At 39.9% G+C, this 22,364-nt stretch overlaps 1 protein-coding gene across 1 annotated transcript in view; it reads right to left on the bottom strand.

Moving 5' to 3' along the window:
- The window catches only part of RYR2 (ryanodine receptor 2), an 827,636-nt gene that overhangs the window by 589,875 nt on the left and 215,397 nt on the right, over positions 1-22,364 (bottom strand). The window contains exon 2 of the mRNA XM_059882653.1: positions 13,703-13,822. Coding sequence (XP_059738636.1) covers positions 13,703-13,822 — 120 coding nt within the window. The remainder of the gene's footprint in view (positions 1-13,702; positions 13,823-22,364) is intronic.

Raw genomic sequence — 22,364 nt, 5'->3', positions numbered from 1 at the left:
AATTACACTAATTGAATTTTTGGTATTGAGCCATTCTTGAATTCTTGGAATAAACCCCACTTGGTTATGATGTATGTCTTAAGGCAACACTGTTTTCTGTTAAAACACTTTACTTTGGATTTGTGAGTCAATATTCATATTTAAAATTATTCTATAATTTTCCAAAATAATTTTTTAAGATTTTAGAATCCATGTTATATTTACTTAACAAAATAAATTTGAAAATTTCCCAGTTTCCCTATCTTTGGAATAATTTAAGCTGTATAGTTAAATTGAAGTTTATCTAATCCTGGTGCATTTTTTATCAGGAAATTCTTTTATTTATGATAATTAGTCTGTTTAGGCTTTCTGTAGTGTATTTAATTTTTCTACAGAATGATTCATTTCATGAAGATTTCCAAATCTAGTTGCATATAATTGAGCAAATAGTCCTTTAGGATTTAATTTACTAAACTTATACAAAATTTTGACTGTTCTCCGTTTCATATCCTTATGTAACCTCTAATGTTTTAATATTTGTACTTTGATTTTTTTCAAGAAATCAATTTTAAATTTATTTTTATCTTTATTAATCCTATCCTGTTGCTTTTTCTTGTTTACTTTGTTCTTCTAGTTTTTATCTGTTGCTTAATTCATTTTATTTTCTTTTTAATTTTTATTAATACATGCATTTGATGCTAAAAGTTTTCTCCTGGTAACCTTCTTAGATATGCCCACATATTCTAAAATATCATGTATTCATTTTTACTATATTCAAGACTTTGACCTAACATTTATTTAATAATGTAGTTTGCAATTTTCAAGTAGAAGGAACATAAAAGTCCCTTTGAGAGCTTTTTTAATTTTTAGTTTTGTTTTTAGAAGTCCTGTTTGTTTTATTGCTGTTCTTTGGAATTGACTGAGCTTTTCTTTGTGGGCTAAAATGTGGTCAATATTCTTTAATGTTGTATCATGTTTTGATATGAGAGTGTCATGTTGGTCTCATAAATGAGTTAGGAAATATTCCTTCTGCATCAATCAACTGAAGAAGATTATAAAGAATTAGTATAGTGTCTTCCTTAAATGTGTGATAGAATTCACCAGTGAATAATCCACTAGGCCTGATGCTTTCTGTCTGGAAAGTTATTGAATGAATTCATATAAATATATTTGGACACAGTATTACTATTATTATTTTCAAAGATCTGCTAAGGAAATTAAGAACAAGAAAAATAACACTTTTTATTTTCACTTATTCATTCTCTGGTGCTCTTGCTTTCTTGCTAAAAATCTGAGTTGCTGACCTATATATTTTCCTTATTACTGAAGAACTTATTTAACATTTCTTACAAAGCAGGTCTACTGGCAAAAAAAACTCCCTGAATTTCTGTTTATCTGAGAAACTCTTTATCCAATCTTCATTTTGATGGGTAGTTTTGCAGGATACTGAATTCTAGGTTGGCAGAGTTCTGTTGTTGTTTTCCCTCAACACTAAATATTTCACTACTGTCTGTTCTTGTTTCCAATGGTGTTTTGAGAAGTTGAATGTAACACTTATCTTTGCTCCTTTATAGGGACATTTTTGCCTCTGGCATCTCTCTGGACTTTTAAATTTTCTGTACACTGAAAATGATACGCCTACATGTAGGGGTTTTTCATTTATTCTTGTTATAATTTTCTGAACTTCCTGTATCTGTGGCTGTCTGACATTAATTTGCCAAAATCATCAGTCTTTATTATTTCATATATTTCTTCTATTCCTTTCTTCATGATCCTAGAGAACTTTTGTAGTTGCCCTATAGTTCTCAGATACTCTATTCTGTTTGGTTTTTCTTTCAGTAATTTTTCTTTTTATCAGTCTTGCAGGCTTCTTTTGAAGTACTCTCAAGCTCAGAAATTGTTTGCTCAGAAAATTCCCATTTATTCATAAGCCTATCAAAGGCATTCTTGATTTTGGTTCCAATGTCCTGGATCTCCAGCATTTCTTTTCCATCGTTTCCTAGAATTTCCACCTCTCTGCTTACATTGCCCATCTGTCCTTGCAGGCTATCTACCTTATCCATTGGAACCTTTAGCACAGTAATCATGTTTCTTACAAATTCCTGGTTTAACAGTTGTAAGTCTAATGGATAGATATTATTCTGTTCCTTATCCTCTCTCTGACACAGAAAATTACATTGACATACATAAAGGAAAACTGTAAATGATTATATGCTGCTGCTGCTAAGTCACTTCAGTCATGTCCGACTCTGTGCGACCCCATAGACGGCAGCCATCAGGCTCCACTGTCCCTGGGATTCTCCAGGCAAGAACACTGGAGCGGGTTGCCATTTCCTTCTCCAGTTCATGAAAGTGAAAAGTGAAAGTGAAGTCGCTCAGTCGTGCCCGACTCTTAGCGATCCCATGGACGGCAGCCTACCAGGCTCCTCCATCCATGGGATTTTCCAGGCAAGAGTACTGGAGTGGGGTGCCATTGCCTTCTCCAAAATGATTATATAAATAAATGTAATTAAATTGCTCCACTTATATAGTATATATAAATTATACATGATTATTTATAAATTATACATGATTATATACAAATTATGTATGATTATATATAATTATATTCATATATATAACTATATATATGTGTGTGTGTATATAGTTTAAAAGCAAAGAGACAAATAAGGAGCAGAATTAAGTCTACAGGCAACAAATAAACAGATAAAGATTGAAACGACCTTTCTTGTATCCTTAGGAAAGGAGGGCGGGACAGCATAGCTTTTGCAACTTCATGGTCCTATAGCAACTTGTTCTGCTGTTTTCACCCACTGGTCAAAGCAAGGACTTTTTGATATGAGATCTATTGGTTGTCTCCCTGCCCTACTTTTACCTGGCCCTTCTCTCTCCTTTGTCCCATCAACCTTGCTCCATCTGAACTGGATTCCCAACAATTTTCCCTCAGAGGAGGACTCGGTCATTGGAAGAGCCTTAGTGGTTGGTTTCACAAGTCTACAGGCCAAGATTGCTCTAGAAACTTCCCTCCTTATCACAGTTCCTTTGCGTCTTTCTAGTTTTAGCTGCCCGTTTCACGTAGTCCCCCATGATTTCTATTTAATACTTGTTACCAGTTTCCAAAGATGGCAGAAATCACGCTGTCTTCCCTGTACTTCCTCCTCTTCACTTACTGCCACCAGATTTGGGATAACTTGTCACCTAGGTTTTCTTAGATATTATATTGTCTGTGGGTTTCACGTTTTCCCATCAGCACACGTCTGTTTTTATGTAGAGATTCAAAGAGAGTAACAACTATGACTCTCTAATAACTTCTAATTTCTCCATAAACTTTTAATAATAATAAGGTGGGTATCTCTGAAAATCACTAAAATAAACAAAAATGTCTTTCATATAAAGAGTACACAGTAAGCATCCATAATTATGAATTACAAATAACCAATTAAACATATCAGATATATGTTTACATTTTCTGCAAGAAAATATATGCTAGAATTATGAAACATTCTCTTTCAGGAAGAGATTAGCCTGAATAAGTATCCTAGGAGACTGAAACAGTCTTTTGAAAAAGTAAGTCTTGCATTTGATTAGAAGTTTCTGTAGCTTAAGATATTTCTGGGATCATTTCCAGAAACACATACATAATTTACAGTGACTGACCACTCAATGCTAACAATAATTCTGTTCTCCCAACCTTTATAATAAATGCAGGAGAACCAATTTGAGAGGTAAAAAAAGGCAATCTCTCATTTTCTACCAATGAATGTCAAATTCAAATGCATCTGCATGAAACAAATCAGTATCTAAAGTTTGATAGTTTAAACAGGAAATGAAATCTACAGCTTTGACTCTTTGTTATTATAAAAAATTAGAAGTGTATTTTATAAAAGTATGTCCTAAGACTAGTGGTTCCCTTTCAAATTTAATAATCTATTCAATGTTATAAATCACTTACTTCTGCTTCATACTAAGAAATAAGAACATAAATGATCTATACCCAGTGTCCTCAGAGAATTCAGAAGCTGCTACATGTAGCTGGGAGTATGCTGCTGCTGCTGCTGCTGCTGCTGCTAAGTAGCTTCAGTGGTGTCCAACTCTGTGCGACCCCACAGACGGCAGCCCACCAGGCTCCCCAGTCCCTGGGATTCTCCAGGCAAGAACACTGGAGTGGGTTGCCATTTCCTTCTCCAACCTTTATAATAAATGCAGGAGAACCAATTTGAGAGGTAAAAAAAGTATACATACTTACAAATTCAGGGAGAGAAGGTGCTGTGGATATTACACAGAATTAAGCCATAAACAAATCATTTGAGAAAAACAGTCCATAAGAGGGACTGTTGTAGATAGACTTTGGAGAACAAGCAGTATTTAACCGGCAGGAAAACTAAAGGAAGGATATACAATTTAGTGAGAACAAAGTAAAACGGAAGTATGAAACAAGCAAAACAATACGGACATAATAGGGAATTGTCAAGTAATCTGAGTAGGGGAAAGAAAAGAGTATTTATGCTGTAACAAATATAAAAAAAAGTTCAGATCGGTTTACTAGACTTCAATTGCTATTTTACTCTATGCTTGATAAACAATTTCAGTATCTCATCCTAAACACAAATTGTCAGATAAACCAAAAAGAATAAGGGAGCACAACAAGAACAAAACAAATGGCTGAAATGGTCAGTGCACTATGTCATCAGTCACAACTATGAGCCAAGTAGCCCTTGATGTACATAACTGTGTAAGTTTTTGCTGAAGTATCAATGATTACAGCACTATATTTATTTCAGGTACACTAACAGAGTATATTAAATAGAATGTTCTGCTTATGTTCACTTCTAGGATTTTATGGCTTCAGGTCTAAGATTTAGGTGTTTTATCCATTTTGAATTTATTTTGTATATGGTGTATGGAAACATTCTAATCTCATTCTTTTACAAGTAACTGTCCAGTAGTCCTAGCACCACTTATTGAAGACACTGTTTTTAATCCATTGATATTCTTATCTCATTTGTCATAGACTACTTGACAGTAGGTGCTTGGCTTTATTTCTGGGCTCTCTATTCTGTTCCATGCTGCTGCTGCTGCTGCTAAGTCGCTTCAGTCGTGTCCGACTCTGTGCGACCCCATAGACAGCAGCCCACCAGGCTCCCCGTCCCTGGGATTCTCCAGGCAAGAACACTGGAGTGGGTTGCCATTGCCTTCTCCAATGCATGAAAGTGAAAAGTGAAAGTGAAGTCACTCAGTCGTGTCTGACTGCTAGCGACCCCATGGACTGCAGTCTACCAGGCTCCTCCATCCACGGGATTTGCCAGGCAAGAGTACTGGAGCGGGTTGCCGTTGCCTTCTCTGATTCTGTTCCATAGACCTATGTATTTCTTTTTATGTCAGTACCATGTTATTTGATTACTGCAGCTTTGTAGTATAGTCTGAAGTCAGGAGCATAATACCACCAGCTTTATTCTTTTTTCTCAAAACTGCTTTGGGATTGTTTCCATATACATTTTAGGATTATTTGTTCTAGCTCTGTGATAAATGTCATGGGTATGTGACAGGGATTCAGTTTAGTTGCTCAGTTGTGTATGACTCTTTGCGACTCCCAGGGACTGCAGCACACCAGGCCTCCCTGTCCATCACCAACTTCCAGAGTTTAGTCAAACTCATGTCCATTGACTCAGTGATGCCATCCAACAATGTTATCCTCTGTTGTCCCCTTCTCCTCCTACCTTCAATCTTTCCCAGCATCACGTGGCCAAAGTATTGAACTTTCAGTTTCAGCATCAGTCCTTCCAATGAATATTTAGGACTGATTTCCTTTAGGATTGACTGGTTAGATCTCCTTTTAGTCCAAGGGACTCTCAAGAGTCTTCTCCAACACCATAGTTCAAAAGCATCAAATTTTCGGCACTCAGCTTTCTTTATACTCCAACTCTCATATCCATACATGCTGCTGCTACTGCTGCTGCTGCTAAGTTGTTTCAGTCGTGTCCAACATGACTACTGGAAAAACCATAGCTTTGACTAGATGGATCTTTGTGGGCAAAATAATGTCTCTGCTTTTTAATATGCTGTCTAGGTTGGTCATAACTTTTCTTCCAAGGAGCAAGCATCTTTTAATTTCATGGCTGCAGTCACCATCTGCAGTGATTTTGGAGCCCAAGAAAATAAAGTCTGTCACTGTGTCCACTGTTTCCCCATCTATTTCCCATGAAGTGATGGGACCAGATGCCATGTAGATTGCTTTAGGTGGTAGAGACATTTACCAATATTATTTCTTCCTATTTATGAATGAAATATATTTCTTTGTATCATCTTCAATTTCCTTCAACAAAGTTTTATAGTTTTCATGGCAAAGGTCTTGTCACCTCCTTAGTTTATTCCTGGGTATTTTATAATTTTTGATGCCATTTTAGACAGGATTGTTTCTGTTTTCTGTTTCTGACATTTCATCATTAGCAAATAGTAAGCAGGGCTAGAGTGTTCACTGGGCTCAGGCCGTGGCATGCAATAGCGAAGGTGAGGGAAACCAAGCAGCCATCTCCACAGTTTTCAATCTGCCCTCTCCACCCCGCTTTAGGAGCAAGCTAGCGCATGCCCACAGCTCATGAGCAAAATCTGGGCTTCCCATAGCCCTCCTGTGAGTCCCACCAGCTCTCCAACCAGCAAAGGAACTCAAGTTCCCTGTGCCAGACCCCTGGGCTGGGACACCCAACATGTGGCTGGAACTGCTCACTCCCCGAGACAAATCTCCACCTGTATAATTTCTCTCTTCCTCTGAGTCCCCTTCTAAAGGCACAGGTCCCAACCTGATCACTTCTCTTCCCTTCTTACAAGATTCCGTGTGGATCTTTCTTACATCCTTGGTTGTACAGGACTCTAAGCCAGTTTCTAGTTAGTTTTCAGTGAGAAATGTTCCACATTTAAATGTATTTTTGATGTGCTTGTTGGGAGAGGTGAGCTTCACCTCCTTCTACTCCATCTTGGTGGATCTCAATATTAACTGGATGCCTGGCCTATTTCAGTGCCTTGACTACTACATGCCACCCCTACTAGAGAATCGAGAGAATTCATTTTTAGTACTGGAAATCAGCTCTTATATTAAAGACCAAGGCAACGACAGCCAGTACCGTGAAAAATCAAAACCTAGCTAACTGGCCTGCCTGGTTCTAGCCACTACAAAATACCAGAAACCACAGGGAAAGTACTAAATATTAAATTCTTGATATGCTTTCTAAGAAGAATATTTTTCACAACTGATACCTAGCACAGTAATTTTCACAAAGAGAATGCTCAATAAACATTTGTCAAATTAAAAATAAATCAAGGCAGGGCTATAAAATGCATAATGTTATGTCACCCATCATTGTAACATTAGTAACATGACTTGGCACTAAATTATTTTAATAAATCATATATAGACATTGTTCCATTGTTCACAGAATAATCAAAGGGGTACTGTGTCATTAAGAATCAGGGATTCGGGTTTCCTGGGCTTGGAACGGAGACTAGGTTTGTGGCTGGGGGGTTCGGGCTGGTGTGGGGCGGGCGCATGGGAAATTGATGGCGATTTCCGAAAGCGCGCCAGTGCCCGGCAGGGGAGGAGGGCGCCCGGCTCCGTGGCCCGGCCTTCTTTGGGGGCGGTCGTGGCGTCTCAGCCGAGCTCATCTGCAGGGGTGGGCGGGGAGCATCCAGGTGGTGGTGAGATGCAGACCATTTAATTTGGCAGAGCGGAAAGCTAATGCCCATTCGGTAGTAGAATGGGATCATGTGTGGAAGGAAGTCAGTGTTCGAACTGGAGGACTGGCGGACAAAAGCTCAAGGGAAACATACACTTTTGATACGGTTTTTGGAGCAAATACTAAACAAATTGACATTTACCGAAGTGTTGTTTATCCAATTCTGGATGAAGTTATTATGGGCTATAATTGCACTATTTTTGCATATGGCCAAACCCACGCTGGAAAAACCTTTACAATGGAAGGTCAAAGGCCCCCTAATGAAGAGTATACTTGAGAGGAGGATCCTTTGGCTGGTATAATTCCACATACTCTTCATCAGATTTTTGAGAAACTTACTGATAATGGTACTGAATTGTCAGTGAAAGTGTTGCTATTGGAAATCTATAATGAAGAGCTCTTTTATCTCCTTAGTCCGTCTTCTGATGTTTCTGAGAGCCTGCAGATGTTTGATGATCCCCATAACAAGAGGGGAGTGATAATCAAAGGTTTAGAAGAAATTACAGTATCCAACAAGGATGAAGTCTATCAAATTTTGGAGAAGGGGGCAGCAAAAAGGACAGCCGAGCAACTTTGATGAATGCCTATTCTAGTCTATCCCGCTCAGTTTTCTCTGTTACAATACCTATGAAAGAAACTACAGTTGATGGAGAGGCGCTTGTTAAAACTGGAAAGCTGAACCTGGTTGATCTTGCAGTCAGTGAGAACATTGGCCATTCTGGAGCAGTTGACAAGAGAGCTCGGGAAGCTGGAAATATCAATCAGTCCCTGTTGACTCTGGGAAGGGTTATTACTGCTCTTGTAGAAAGAACACCTCATGTTCCTTATCGAGAACCTAAACTGACTAGAATCCTCCAGGACTCTCTTGGGGGACATACAAGAACATCTATCATTGCAACAGTTTCTCCTGCATCTCTCAATCTGGAGGAAACTCTGAGTACATTGGAATATGCTCATAGAGCAAAAGAACATACTCAATAAGCCTGACATTAACCAGAAACTCACCAAAAAAGTTCTGATTAAGGAATATACAGAAGAGAGAACATCTGAAACAGGATCTTGCTGCAACTCGTGAAAAAAATGAAGTGTACATTTCTGAAGAAAATTTTAGAGTTTTGAGTGGAAAACTAACTGTTCAAGAGGAAGAAATTGTAGAATCGGTTGAAAAAATTGCTGCTATTGAGGAAGAGCTAAATAGGGTTACAGAAATGTTTATGGATAGTAAAAATGAACTTAACCAGTGCAAATCTGACCTGCAAAGTAAGACACAGGAACTTGAAACCACTCAAAGACATTTGCAGGAAACGAAATTACAGCTTGTTGAAGAAGAATGTATCACCTCAGCTTTGGAAAGTACTGAGAGACTTCACGATGCTGCCAACAGGTTGCTCAACGCAGCTGAAGAAACTACAAAACATGTATTTGGTCTCCATTCTAAACTGGATCGTAAGAAGGCAGTTGATCAGCATAACGCAACAGCTCAAGACTTTTTTGGCAAAAACTTGATTCAGTTCAGTCGTTCAATCATGTTCGACTCTTTGCGACCCTATGAATCCCAGCACGCCAGGCCTCCCTGTCCATCACCAACTCCCGGAGTTCTTTCAGATTCACATTTATTGAGTCAGTGATGCCATCCAGCCATCTCATCCTCTGTCATCCCCTTCTCCTCCTGCCCCCAATCCCTCCCAGCATCAGAGTCTTTTCCAATGAGTCAACTCTTCACATGAGGTGGCCAAAGTATTGGAGTTTCAGCTTCAGCATCATTCCCTCCAAAGAAATCCCAGGGCTGATCTCCTTCCTGACTGGTTGGATCTCCTTGCAGTCCAAGGGACTCTCAAGAGTCTTCTCCAACACCACAGTTCAAAAGCATCAGTTCTTCGGCACTCAGCCTTCTTCACAGTCCAACTCTCACATCCATACATGAGCATTGGAAAAACCATAGCCTTGACTAGATGGACCTTTGTTGGCAAAGTAATGTCTCTGATTTTGAATATGCCATCTAGGTTGGTCATAACTTTCCTTCCAAGGAGTAAGCGTCTTTTAATTTCATGGCTGCAATCACCATCTGCAGTGATTTTGGAGCCCCAAAAAATAAAATCTGACACTGTTTCCACTGTTTCCCCATCTATTTCCCATGAAGTGATGGGACCAGATGCCATGATCTTCATTTTCTGAATGTTGAGCTTTAAGCCAACTTCTTCACTCTCCTCTTTTACTTTCATCAAGAGGCTTTTTAGTTCCTCTTCATTTCCGCCATAAGGGTGGTGTCATCTACATATCTCAGGTTATTGATATTTGTCCCGGCCATCTTGATTCCAGCTTGTGTTTCTTCCAGTCCAGCGTTTCTCATGATGTACTCTGCATAGAAGTTAAATAAGCAGGGTGATAATATACAGCCTTGACTTACTCCTTTTCCTATTTGGAACCAGTCTGTTGTTCCATGTCTGGTTCTAACTGTTGCTTCCTGACCTGCATATAGATTTCTCAAGAGGCAGGTCAGGTAGTCTGGTATTCCCATCTCTTGAAGAATTTTCCACAGTTTCTTGTGATCCACACAGTCAAAGGCTTTGGCATAGTCAATAAAGCAGTAATAGATGTTTTTCTGGAACTCTCTTGCTTTTTCCATGATTCAGTGGATGTTGGAAATTTGATCTCTGGTTCCTCTGCCTTTTCTAAAACCAGCTTGAACATCTGGAAGTTCACGGTTCACATATTGCTGAAGCCTGGCTTGGAGAATTTTGAGCATTATTTTGCTAGCGTGTGACATGAGTGCATTTGTGTGGTAGTTTGAGCATTCTTTGGCATTGCCTTTCTTTGGTATTGGAATGAAAACTGACCTTTTCCAGTCCTGCGGCCACTGCTGAGTTTTCCAAATTTGCTGGCATATTGAGTGCAGCACTTTCACAGCATCATCTTTCAGGATTTGGAATAGCTCAACTGGAATTCCATCACCTCCACTAGCTTTGTTTGTAGTGATGCTTTCTAAGGCCCACTTGACTTCACATTCCAGGATATCTGGCTCTAGGTCAGTGATCACACCATTGTGATTATCTGGGTCATGAAGATCTTTTTTGTACAGTTCTTCTGTGTGTTCTTGCCACCTCTTCTTAATATCTTCTGTTTCTGTTAGGTCCATACCATTTCTGACCTTTATCGAGCCCATCTTTGCATGAAGTGTTCCCTTGGTATCTCTAATTTTCTTGAAGTGATCTCTAGTCTTTCCCATTCTATTGTTTTCCTCTATTTCTTTGCATTGATCACTGAGGAAGGCTTTCTTATCTCTTCTTGCTATTCTTTGGAACTCTGCATTCAGATGCTTATATCTTTTCTTTTCTCCTTTGCTTTTCACTTCTCGTCTTTTCATAGCTATTTGTAAGGCCTCCCCAGACAGCCATTTTTCTTTTTCATTTCTTTTCCATGGGGATGGTCTTGATTCCTGTCTCCTGTACAATGTCACGAACAGTTTGTTTAATAATATGGAAGAATTAATTAAGGATGGCAGCATGAAACAAAAGGCCACGCTAGAAGTTCACAAGACCTTGTTTGGTACCCTGCTGACTTCTGCATTAGACACTATTACTGCAACAGCACTTGGATCTCTTATATCGATTCCAGAAAATGTGTCTACACTTGTTTCTCAGATGTCTAATATGATATTGAAAGAACAGTCATTAGCAGCAGAAAGTAAAACTGTACTTCAGGAATTGATTAACGCAGGAAAATATGAAAACAGGAAGGTCTGGTTCCTTCAGAAAATTGCAAACAAAATCCCTCTCCTCGGACTGCGCATGAAGAAGCTCGGCAGCAAAGCCCAGGGCTCGGAACCCTGAAGTTCCCCCTATCTGCGTCTTGCCACCACTTGGACGTTCTTCCCCTTTTCGTCAGATGGCTGGATGGCATCACCGACTCAGTGGACATGAGTTTGAGTGAACTCTGGAAACTGGTGATGGACAGGGAGGCCTGGCGTGCTGCGATTCATGGGGTCACAAAGAGTCGGACACGACTGAACTGAACTGAAGACAGTGCTGTGGAAGCACAGAAAAGAGAGGTCCAAAGCAAGCCCCTTTCTCGGAGGAAGCATCCAGAATTGTCTTGAAGAATACTTAGGAAATGTTAAGGCCACCACAGGTACTAAATCGTGATGAAAAAGACACTGAATGTTACTTTAGGACTATGAATTTATCCTTTGAGTGATGAGAACTCGTCCCCGCCAAATGATTCCAAGCAAGAAAACAAGGTCAGATTTGCGTTTTCCAACCACGGTCCTGCAGTAGCTGTTGAAGGCTCAATCTACGTGGCTCAGCATCCCGCAGGCCTCTCAAGGAGTTTGTGCAAACACCCAAAGCCGTCAGCCTATAACTCCCTGCAGGTGACGCTACCCAGCTCCTCTCGCACTCAGTGACTGCCTGCTTCCGTAGGAGTAGTACTCTGGGCATTTTGGCAGTGTTTATGGTTACTCGACCTGATTAGATGTGGGTCGCAGACCCAGGAAATAAAGAATCATGGGCCTGTGCTAATAAAAATAATAATAATAATAATCAGGGATTCAAATCAAAAGACTGAGGTGTTAAGTGTGAAAATTTGCCATTATCAATGCTGTGGCATCAAGTCACAGGAAGCCTCTGGTCTAATACCTGTCGTCTCTCAGCCATCCATGCCCTCAAGTGTACAGTGAACAGAACAGCAATAACTATGCATAGCATACTCTTATTGTGACAATCAGATGTGATCATGCATGTCAAATGACTCTGTAAACTAAAAAGTGCTACCCAAAAGATTAATAAACTGACTGTTTTCTGGTTGACTGTCTACCTGCAGAGGTATCTGCCTTTCCTCTCTTTCCTTTATTCTATACACTCTGATCTTTCAGCACACCCTCTAAATCCTCCAAGCATATTCCCAACCCCTTACTAAGTTTCCTCACCATCACTGCTTCTCATCAGCAGACCCAGCAGTTGCCCTGCAAACTTCTGCAGGCACCTTCCACTGCTCTCCCCACTTTTAATCTTAATCTTTCCACATTCTCTAATCCAGTGGTCCCCAACCTTTTTGACACCCAGGACCAGTCTCACGGAAGACAATTTTTCCACCAACAAAGGGGCAGGGATGGTTCAGGTGGTAATGCAGGCAATGGGGAGGGGTAGATGAAGCTTAGCTTGCTCACCCACCACTCACCTCTTGTGGTGAGGCCCAGTTTCCTGAGAGGCCACAGACTGGTCTGCAGACCAGGTGTTGGTGACCCCTGCTCGAATCCACAAAAAAGTCAAATCAATCTTTTAAATATTACATAGAACTGCATTGTTCACCTGATCCAATGGCCTCCTTTCTTACTAGGAAAAAATATCAACTATGGGGTTGGCCAATAAGTTTGTCTGGGTTTTCCCATAAGATGTAACATAAAAACCCAAACATTTTGGTCAATCTAATACTAACCAAGGGCTGGTAGGCCCTTCACCTCCCGTCACTAGTGGCCCCATTCATGGTACCAGAGCTGCAGTACCTATTGGTCCTTCCTTCAAGAGACTGTAAGCACATTCTTAATGAGGGGCCCTTGCATTGCCTGGTCTCTCTTTCCAGAATGGTCAGGAACTTACTGCTTCTCCCTTTCTCACTTCACTCAGCTCAAACGTCACTGTCTCAGAATGGCCTTCCCTCCATACTCTTTGCAAAAGTCCTTACCTCAGCACTCTCCACCCTGTCACTCTGCTTGTCTTCAGAGCCCGTATTGGTTCTGAAATTATTACCATGTTTACTTATCCCCTGGGATATAAATAGCATGGGAGCAAAAAGACTCTGTCTCTTCCTCTTAACAACTGCATCTGAGTTATGTACATGGATTAGGGGCTCAATTGAAAAGTGCTTACTGGATAGTGAAAAGACTGTTCAATTTCCTTTAGTTGATGTGTTCCGCAGAAAACCGAAGAGTGCCCACAAATAACTTCAGCGCCACTATTAAAACCTCAATGTTTGAATGGACTGAAAAGGCTTTACCTCACCTTGGAATTCGAAGTGGACTCCAAGAAGCAAAGTCTGTTGCCAAATCCTTCTGCCGCCAAGCATAGTTTCTGTTGTTCTTTGTGGATGGTCGCGGTACACTGCAGGACCACTTCATCATCCTGCAAAAGGAGAAAAAGAGGAAAACAGTGAGATTTGGCATGACTCAGCCAAATTCAGATCTCGAAATTGTTATTTTAGTGCATTTTAAAAATCAAAGCAAAGTGAATCTAAGAACTGTCCTTCCCAAATCCGCACAATCAAGTCCTAGAGCATTTTTATTTATCAAAAAAAGACAACCGGATAAGAAAGCTGTGGTACATATACACAATGGAGTATTACTCAGCCATTAAAAAGATTACATTTGAATCAGTTCTAATGAGATGGATAAAACTGGAACCTATTATACAGACTGAAGTAAGCCAGAAAGAAAAACACCAATACAGTATACTAACACATATATATGGAATTTAGAAAGATGGTAACAATAACCCTGTGTACGAGACAGCAAAAGAGACACCGATGTATAGATCAGTCTTATGGACTCTGTGGGAGAGGGAGAGGGTGGGGAGACTTGGGAGAATAGCATTGAAACATGTATAATATCATGTATGAAACAAGTCGCCAGTCCAGGTTCAATGCACGGTACTGGATGCTTGGGGCTGGTGCACTGGGACGACCCAGAGGGAGGGTAGGGGAGGGAGGAGGGAGGTGGGTTCAGGATGGGGAACGCGGGTATACCTGTGGTGGATTCATTTTGATATTTGGCAAAACTAATACAATATTGTAAAGTTTAAAAATAAAATAAAAAGATAACCGGGTAGCAAGAGTCGGAAAAAGTTACTACCATTGAAGAAAATTAACAGCTTTTTGCAATCGACAGAGGCAACCTGAATAGAAAATGGTAAAATACAGGATTTCTATGCTAGAGTTCTTACACACTGCTTTAATACATCAAAATTATCAAGAAATGCTCTGACATATTCCTAGGACATCGAGTATCATCAAAAATAGAACAGAGTCTACTAGCAGGCTTACAATCACATTGTTCCAAAACTGACTCAGGAAAACAGGTCAGTAACAGAGCTTCTGGGTTCAAATCAACCCAAAAAATCATTTTAGTTCAACCACACACTGGCAACTTGATCCTATGTGAAATAATCCTGGATTGCTTAAAAATGTACAGAGAGGTGATTTGTTAGTTCAGTCCTCTGAGACCCAACTCTTGGTTTCCAATCAATTAAGTTCACAGAATTAGAGGAAAAACTATACAAGGGAAGGATGAACCACAGGATGACTCAGTACAGGCAGTATGAGCACAGCGAGAAGCATGGGCTTTAGAATTTGCAATAGCTGGGCCCCTATTCCAGTTCTGCCATCGACAAAGTGAGAAGAGAAGTGAGATAAACTTCCACCGTGACTGACATACAAAAGGCCCTACATCAATAAGAAATGGGAGATGGCATTATCATTTTTAAACAAAATATCTCAATTTAACAGGTGCAGGCAGGAGGAGAAGGGGATGACAGAGGATGAGATGGCTGGATGGCATTACTGACTCGACGGACGTGAGTCTGAGTGAACTCCGGGAGTTGGTGATGGACAGGGAGGCCTGGCGTGCTGCGATTCATGGGGTCGCAGAGTCGGACACGACTGAGCGACTGAACTGAACTGAAGTGATAAATACCTAAAAAGTCTAACCATTTATATTTTGATATTTCAATCTCAAAGAAACAGTATACCTAACAGAGAAGTAAAAACAAACAAATATACTCATCAACCCTTTTAATTAGAATCAAGGTGAAAAGGGAATATGAGTACATGCTGGAAGACCCGTGGTAGAATGGTAGAGAAGAGGTAATGTGACAAATATTTAAAAGCAGAAAACAAGCCCTTTTGGTTAACCTGAGGAAAATGCTATATCCAATGGGAAAGTACAGCTCTAATTTAAAAACCTTTATCAATGCCATGTACTTGCTTTATTTCCTGCATGGTAGCAGCAGTACCTAATAGCTGGCTTATAGCATCGGTCATAGCCAAGTCCAATCTCTTAATAATTACCTTCCAACTATCCCCCCAGTGCTCATTAATTTCCAGTGAGCATTCAATTGTTGCATTTCAAAAGTCAATTGCTTTAAAAAAAAAAAAAAAAAGGCTTATTTTCATATAATGAGTACATCTGAAGATTACATCATGTTCAGCATGGCTATAATAAAAAATAATGAAGTATCTTTGTTGCTTATATAATCTGCAAGATCAAAGATACATTGTGTTTGCCAAATAGGTGGTGTTAATAACAAAGTGCTGAATTGTGCTGATGTGTTCAATGCCTTCCCAAATCCCCAATGTCTTTGCTATCTTGTCTCACTGCCTCTGTGGAGTGAACACCAGCATGGAAACTTGGGTAAGACAGACTTCTTTGGATACTAGAGGTGATCTAAATACCAGTTAGGGGTCTTCCCTGGTGGTCCAATGGTTAAGTATCCACCTTCCAATGCAGGGGATACAGGTTTGATCCCTAGTGGGAGAACTAAGATCCCACATGTCACAGGCAACTAAGCCTATGTGTTACAATTAGAGAAGCCCGTGCACTGCAACAAGAAAAGCCTGTGTGCCTCAACAAAGAGCCCATGCAGTCAGAAATCTTTAATAAATACCACTTAGTAAGTAATTACTGCAGTGGACTAATTAAAGACATTTTAGGAATGGGAATAAGAAAATACAACAAGGTACAGGGCAGGTAAGAATAAACAGTGATACCCAGTAAGCTCCAAAAGAAGAGAAGGCACATCACATTTACCAAAAATATAGCATGTATCAGTCCTGGCATTAATTTAACCCTCCCAATATTCCAGCAATATACTGATCATTCATACAAACAAGCAGTTGAGGAAACAGTTGAGGAAAACGAGGCTCAAAGTAACCTGTCACTCACAAACGGCTGATCATACTTATTTCCAAGAATTGGTCATGAAACCTAATTTAACTGAAAGTCCCCAGCCCCACATTGGTTCTGAAGGCTCAAGTGACTTTTACTACTTCTGTTATCTAAAGATGTACTTCTCTATCTTTAACATGCATCCTCTCACTCATGGGTCTTGGGTAGATTCTGCATTTCTAACAAGTGCTCAAGTATGAGGGAGATTCAGAATGAGTCCCAGAAAGGACCCTGATCCCAGAAAAGATGTGATAAGTCTTTTATAAGAGTTTGGAGGCAATCAGTAACAGTCAAATGTAACAGTTAAAATACGTCATGGATTTTGGACAGAACTAGAAATGAGAGCACATGTAGAGATGCTCATTAGTATGTGGTGCTGCTGCTGCTGCTAAGTCACTTCAGTCGTGTCCGACTCTGTGCGACCCCATGGGCTGCAACCTACCAGGCTTCTCCGTCCATGGCATTCTCCAGGCAAGAACACTGGAGTGGGTTGCCATTTCCTTCTCCAACTTACATAAGGGAAAGGAGTAAAGTACTGAACTGTTCCATCAAACCAATAAAACCAGCTCACTGTGCAGTTTCCTTCTGATTTAGTACCTCGACATTGTGTGATGTAGCTCTTAGTCAAGAAATAACACTGAATTCAGGGAGCTCCACCACACCACCAACAAAACAGCCTATGACTACAACTTTCAACCATGATCCAACCTTGATGGATAGAACCTAGCTTGACACACACAATAAGATTTTCCCCAGTTTCTCCGGAAGCTGTGGGGTTCCTTTCTGACAAAAAGTAAAATCGTCTCAATGCACGGTTTTTTCTCCAGAACCACTGAGGTTTGAGAGCCTACTGACTATGCATTTGAAAAGTTTTGACAAGTAGCTTTATTTTTAATTATTATAACCAATGTACAATAAATAAATCTGGCTATGGTCGACACATACATATGTGTATCGGATATTGGTACACACACTCACACACGAAATCTATCCAAAAAGAAAGATTAAACAGTGCCCGATACTGATTGGATCCAGACAGTTAACACTGCTCAGGTAACAGAACAAGAAGGATACATTAAAATATGACTTTGGGGGTCATAAAGCATCTTCTAAATCAGTCTTTGCTACCCAGGCCTTGGGGTCCAGACTGCTAACTTAACTATCACTTCTTGTGTTCATATTTTGGTCGCATGTGCCCTGGTGTGCCTCAACCTGTAAAAACTAAAATCACCCTTCAATACTCACCACCTTTTGGTATACTTTGTTTTTTGAGTTCCTAGCACCTAGGGCAACAGATTTTGATTCAACTCACAAGAAATCACATTGCAGGAAAAAATTCTACAAAAATGAATTGTTCTTCTGTTTCATTATTTCACTTTCTTAAATTTCAAAGTCTGTTAACTACTCAACCATGAATGACTAGCCTTAGAAGATACTAATATCTTGCTGTTTCCAGAAATACTTGAACCTACACCAATCCCAAAACAAACATGAAGAAACAAAATTACTAATCTTGTTTTATAAGATTCTGAATAATGAACTGTGAATAAAGAAATCTTTTAGAAGAAACTTCATAAACAATTAGATAAATGGCAGAGCTTAAGAGACATCCAGCATATAGTCACCAAGTCCTGTGACATCTGCACCATCAGTATCTTTCGACTCCATTACTCTCTCACCACCCGAGCTACAATCAGCTCTTACTTAGACATCTTCAAAATCTTCAGAACAGCTTTCCACACTGCAAACTCCCTCACGACAGTGCTTCACCTTGAAGTCTCATCATCAGCCCAACCATACTGTTTCCTGGCTTACAATCTTTTACTTACTGGCTTCTCACTGGTCTAAGGAAAAAGACTAAAACCAACCTCTAGCCTAAAAGGCTTTGCACTGCATGGTCTATGGCCCATGGCCCAACATTTCTTCCTACCAACCCTCCTTCATTCCTATGCTCCTACGTGACTCTTGTCGTTAAACCCATTCTCCACCCTCCAGCTAAGACAATCATCTTTCATATATCAATTCAAACATCTCTTCCAGAGTGTAGCCTTCCCTGACCCACCAGGCTATGGCAATTCCCTTGTTTTGTGTTCCTATGGCACAATTTTCCTTCCTTCAGTTTCCTCGATTGTTACTATGCATTAATGTATGTAATTATAAGAGTATACAGTGTCTAACACTGTGCCTGGCAAATATATACAATAAATGATTATTTAACATAATCCACTTTACGATTATTCAGAAACATGAACTGCCATGCTGACAACTGGAGCTGCTTTCTAAAATTGCCAAGGTAAGAAACTATTTAATTTCCCAAATTAAGGTGAGCATTATACAATCCCATTAAATGATTTCATAGTTACATGTGCCAGGAAACAGGGCATTTTGGGAGAAAATCACGGATCCTATCACAATCATGAGAAATTTTAATGTATCACAAGTGTACACTGGATCAATGAATAAAGCAATTGAGTCCTTAATTTCCCCCCTATTTCCACATAAACACCATAAAAATTAGACTACAACTCTTTCCATATATAATCTAAGCTATCCAAGCATAATGTACTTTTGAAAAGTCCAAAAATGCTTTTAATAACTCTGGTCATTAAAAAGTCCCTTATCACACCAAGTACTTTCCTTAGGCTCTGATTAGGCTTATCTTTCAAAATGTTTATCCAGGTTTAAACCTTTCATAACTGATCCTCTCCTTTAGTTACATCCTGATAATTTTGCCACAGTTAGCCCTAACTCAAAAAGTTCACCATGGGTAGTGTATCCAATGCTATCTGTCAAGCAGGTCAGATAAAACTCTATGAAAACCAGGTATCCAATGAAAATAAACAGCTTAGTTAAAACCTGAGGGAATCATAAGACCATTCAATTTACACCTCTGCACATAGTAAATACTTCATAAGTATATGTTGGATTGAATTCCTTTTGTTAAATGCTCCTGTATTTTTCCTGTGATCTTTCTTACAGCTCTTAAGTGTAGAGATCAATTATTTACAGGGGGGAAAGCCAGCACTACAATACTGCATTCCAGGCAATTTTACAATGAGTAAATAAGACATGATTTCTATAACAACTGCTGCCAAGTCTGCTGGAATGGTACAAGATGGAAAATAATTATCAAATAACACCACCAACAGCTTCTTTCAAACATTCATAACTGAAATATTTTCTGAGGACATAATGTATGCTAGGAAATGTTCTAAGCCCTTGAGAAAATTTAGTAAATAAATCAAAGAACTCTGAACTTATTAGGCTTACCTCCTGGCAGGGAAGAGAGACAATAAACAAAAAGACAATAAGTTCACGAATTATGTTAAAGGTGAAAAGTCTGTAGGAAAAAATGGAACAGGAAAAGGGGATCGTAGTGATGCTACAGTGGGGGTGATTAAAATTATGAATAAAGTTATCAGGCTTCACTTGGGCAAAGACTTGAAGCAGGGAAGAGGAATCAGTCACATGAGTACTTGCAGAAGGGGCATTCCAAGCAGAAGGAAGGCCTGTGAAAGTCTCTCAGGCAGAAGAGTACCTGGCATGTCCAAGAATAGGGCCGATGTCATTGCAGATGGAATGGAGTAAGCCAGCAGGAGGATGGTGGGAGATGAGGGTCCAGATCAATACAGACCCTGAGCCCAGTGTAAAGCCTCTGGATTTTTCTGAGGGACTGAGGAGCCTGTGCTATGTACTAAATGCAACCTACAGGGAGGTGAGGAAGAAGCAGGGTGACCTCACAGGATCACTGCAACCATTTAGCGGACGTGAAGGTGACTCAGACCACAGTGGGAACAGTGGAGGCAGAGACAAATGATCAAATCCTGGATATGCTTTGCACTGATCTAGGGTCTATTATGTTCCAGAAGTTGTGATAAGTAGTCACAAGTTTATTTCATTTGTTCCATCATCAGGTCTACCTTTTCTAGCCTATTGCCAAATAAAATGTTAACTGTACTATTTTGTTTTCTTACAGCAAATATGTAGATAGCAGAACAAATAAGCTAAGAGAATCCAAAGAAAACCAACCCATATCTGTGATCTCACATTGAGTCTATATTTATTCATTTTAAAAATGCAGGCAGTCCTCAGTTTGCACATTAGTATAGGACTCTAAAAAATGACTATGCAAAGCAATATCTGGGACAATTACTTATGAATTGTTCCTTGATCTTTAAAATTTTTCATTCAAACATTAAAACTCTCCCCAGTATCAGTTATGAAAGTACAAAAAATAAAATAGTAAAACTAATATTGATTTCAGTTCAGTTCAGTCGCTCAGTCATGTCCGACTCTTTGCGACCCCATGAATCGCAGCACGCCAGACCTCCCTGTCCATCACCAACTCCCGGAGTTCACTCAAACTCACGTCCATCGAGTCGGTGATGCCATCCAGCCATCTCATCCTCTGTCGTCCCCTTCTCCTCCTGCTCCCAACCCCTCCCAGCATCAGAGTTTTTTCCAATGAGTCAACTCTTTGCATGAGGTGGCCAAAGCATTGGAGTTTCAGCTTTAGCATCAGTCCTTCCAAAGAACACCCAGGACTAATCTCCTTTAGGATGGACTGGTTGGATCTCCTTGCAGTCCAAGGGACTCTCAACAGTCTTCTCCAACACCACAGTTCAAAAGCATCAATTCTTTGGCGCTCAGCTTTCTTCACAGTCCAACTCTCACATCCATACGTGACCACTGGAAAAACCATAGCCTTGACTAGATGGACCTTTGTTGGCAAAGTAATGTCTCTGCTTTTGAATGTGCTATCTAGGTTGGTCATAACTTTCCTTCCAAGGAGTAAGCGTCTTTTAATTTCGTGGCTGCAGTCACCATCTGCAGTGATTTTGGAGCCCAAAAAAAAATAAAGTCTGACACTGTTTCCACTGTTTCCCCATCTATTTCCCATGAAGTGATGGGACCGGATGCTATGATCTTCATTTTCTAAGTGTTGAGCTTTAAGCCAACTTTTTCACTCTCCTCTTTCACTTTCATCAAGAGGCTTTTTAGGTCCTTTTCACTTTCTGCCATAAGGGTGGTGTCATCTGCATAATATTGGTTTAGCATGCTGTAATTGACTACATTAGAAATATGGAGAATGGAAAGTGTTTTATTTCTTCAGAAAACACTTCTCAAGAGTAGTCTGAACAGTGCTTGCTTTATCCTTCTCATGGTAACTTTCCCTCTGGAATGTACATTTTTTTCAAATGTCATGGCCAGTGGTCATAATCCCACATTTTTCAGCATTTTCAATGTTATAAAATATCACAGAGTTCTTTAATATGAACATCTTGTCACTGTCACTTCCTCTGGGACATCTTCATCCTTTTGTCACATCTGTTTCCCTCATTTATGTCAGTAAGCTCACCATCACTCCATTCTCTGGCTGCATGGCTGTATATTCTCAAGCAGCTACAGTGGCCACACTCCTGCATTCAGATGTTGCCTCTACAACTCTGTGTTCAATCAGAATTTCATTTTCACCACCTTTTGTTTCACGACCGGACCTTCATCTTTGATAGGCAATTCCCATGTATCCATCTGTGTAAAATGTCCTGTGCCATGATCACAGGGAGACAGGAGGGAACACAACAGCACAGTTGCTGTCTGTATGTGAAACAGAGAACAGACACGCAGTGACCAATCACCACGGACTCTGAGAGAAGCAATGTGATTGGCCATGGATCACAACAGGCATCTGGTATCTAGCAGGAATTCACAAACTCAAGAGCCAG

The sequence above is a fragment of the Bos taurus genome, chromosome 28 (genome assembly GCF_002263795.3).
Source record: "Bos taurus isolate L1 Dominette 01449 registration number 42190680 breed Hereford chromosome 28, ARS-UCD2.0, whole genome shotgun sequence".
NCBI lineage: Eukaryota > Metazoa > Chordata > Mammalia > Artiodactyla > Bovidae > Bos > Bos taurus.
Note: the sequence above shows the minus strand (reverse complement) of the source record. Positions and strands in the feature narration are given on the sequence as shown.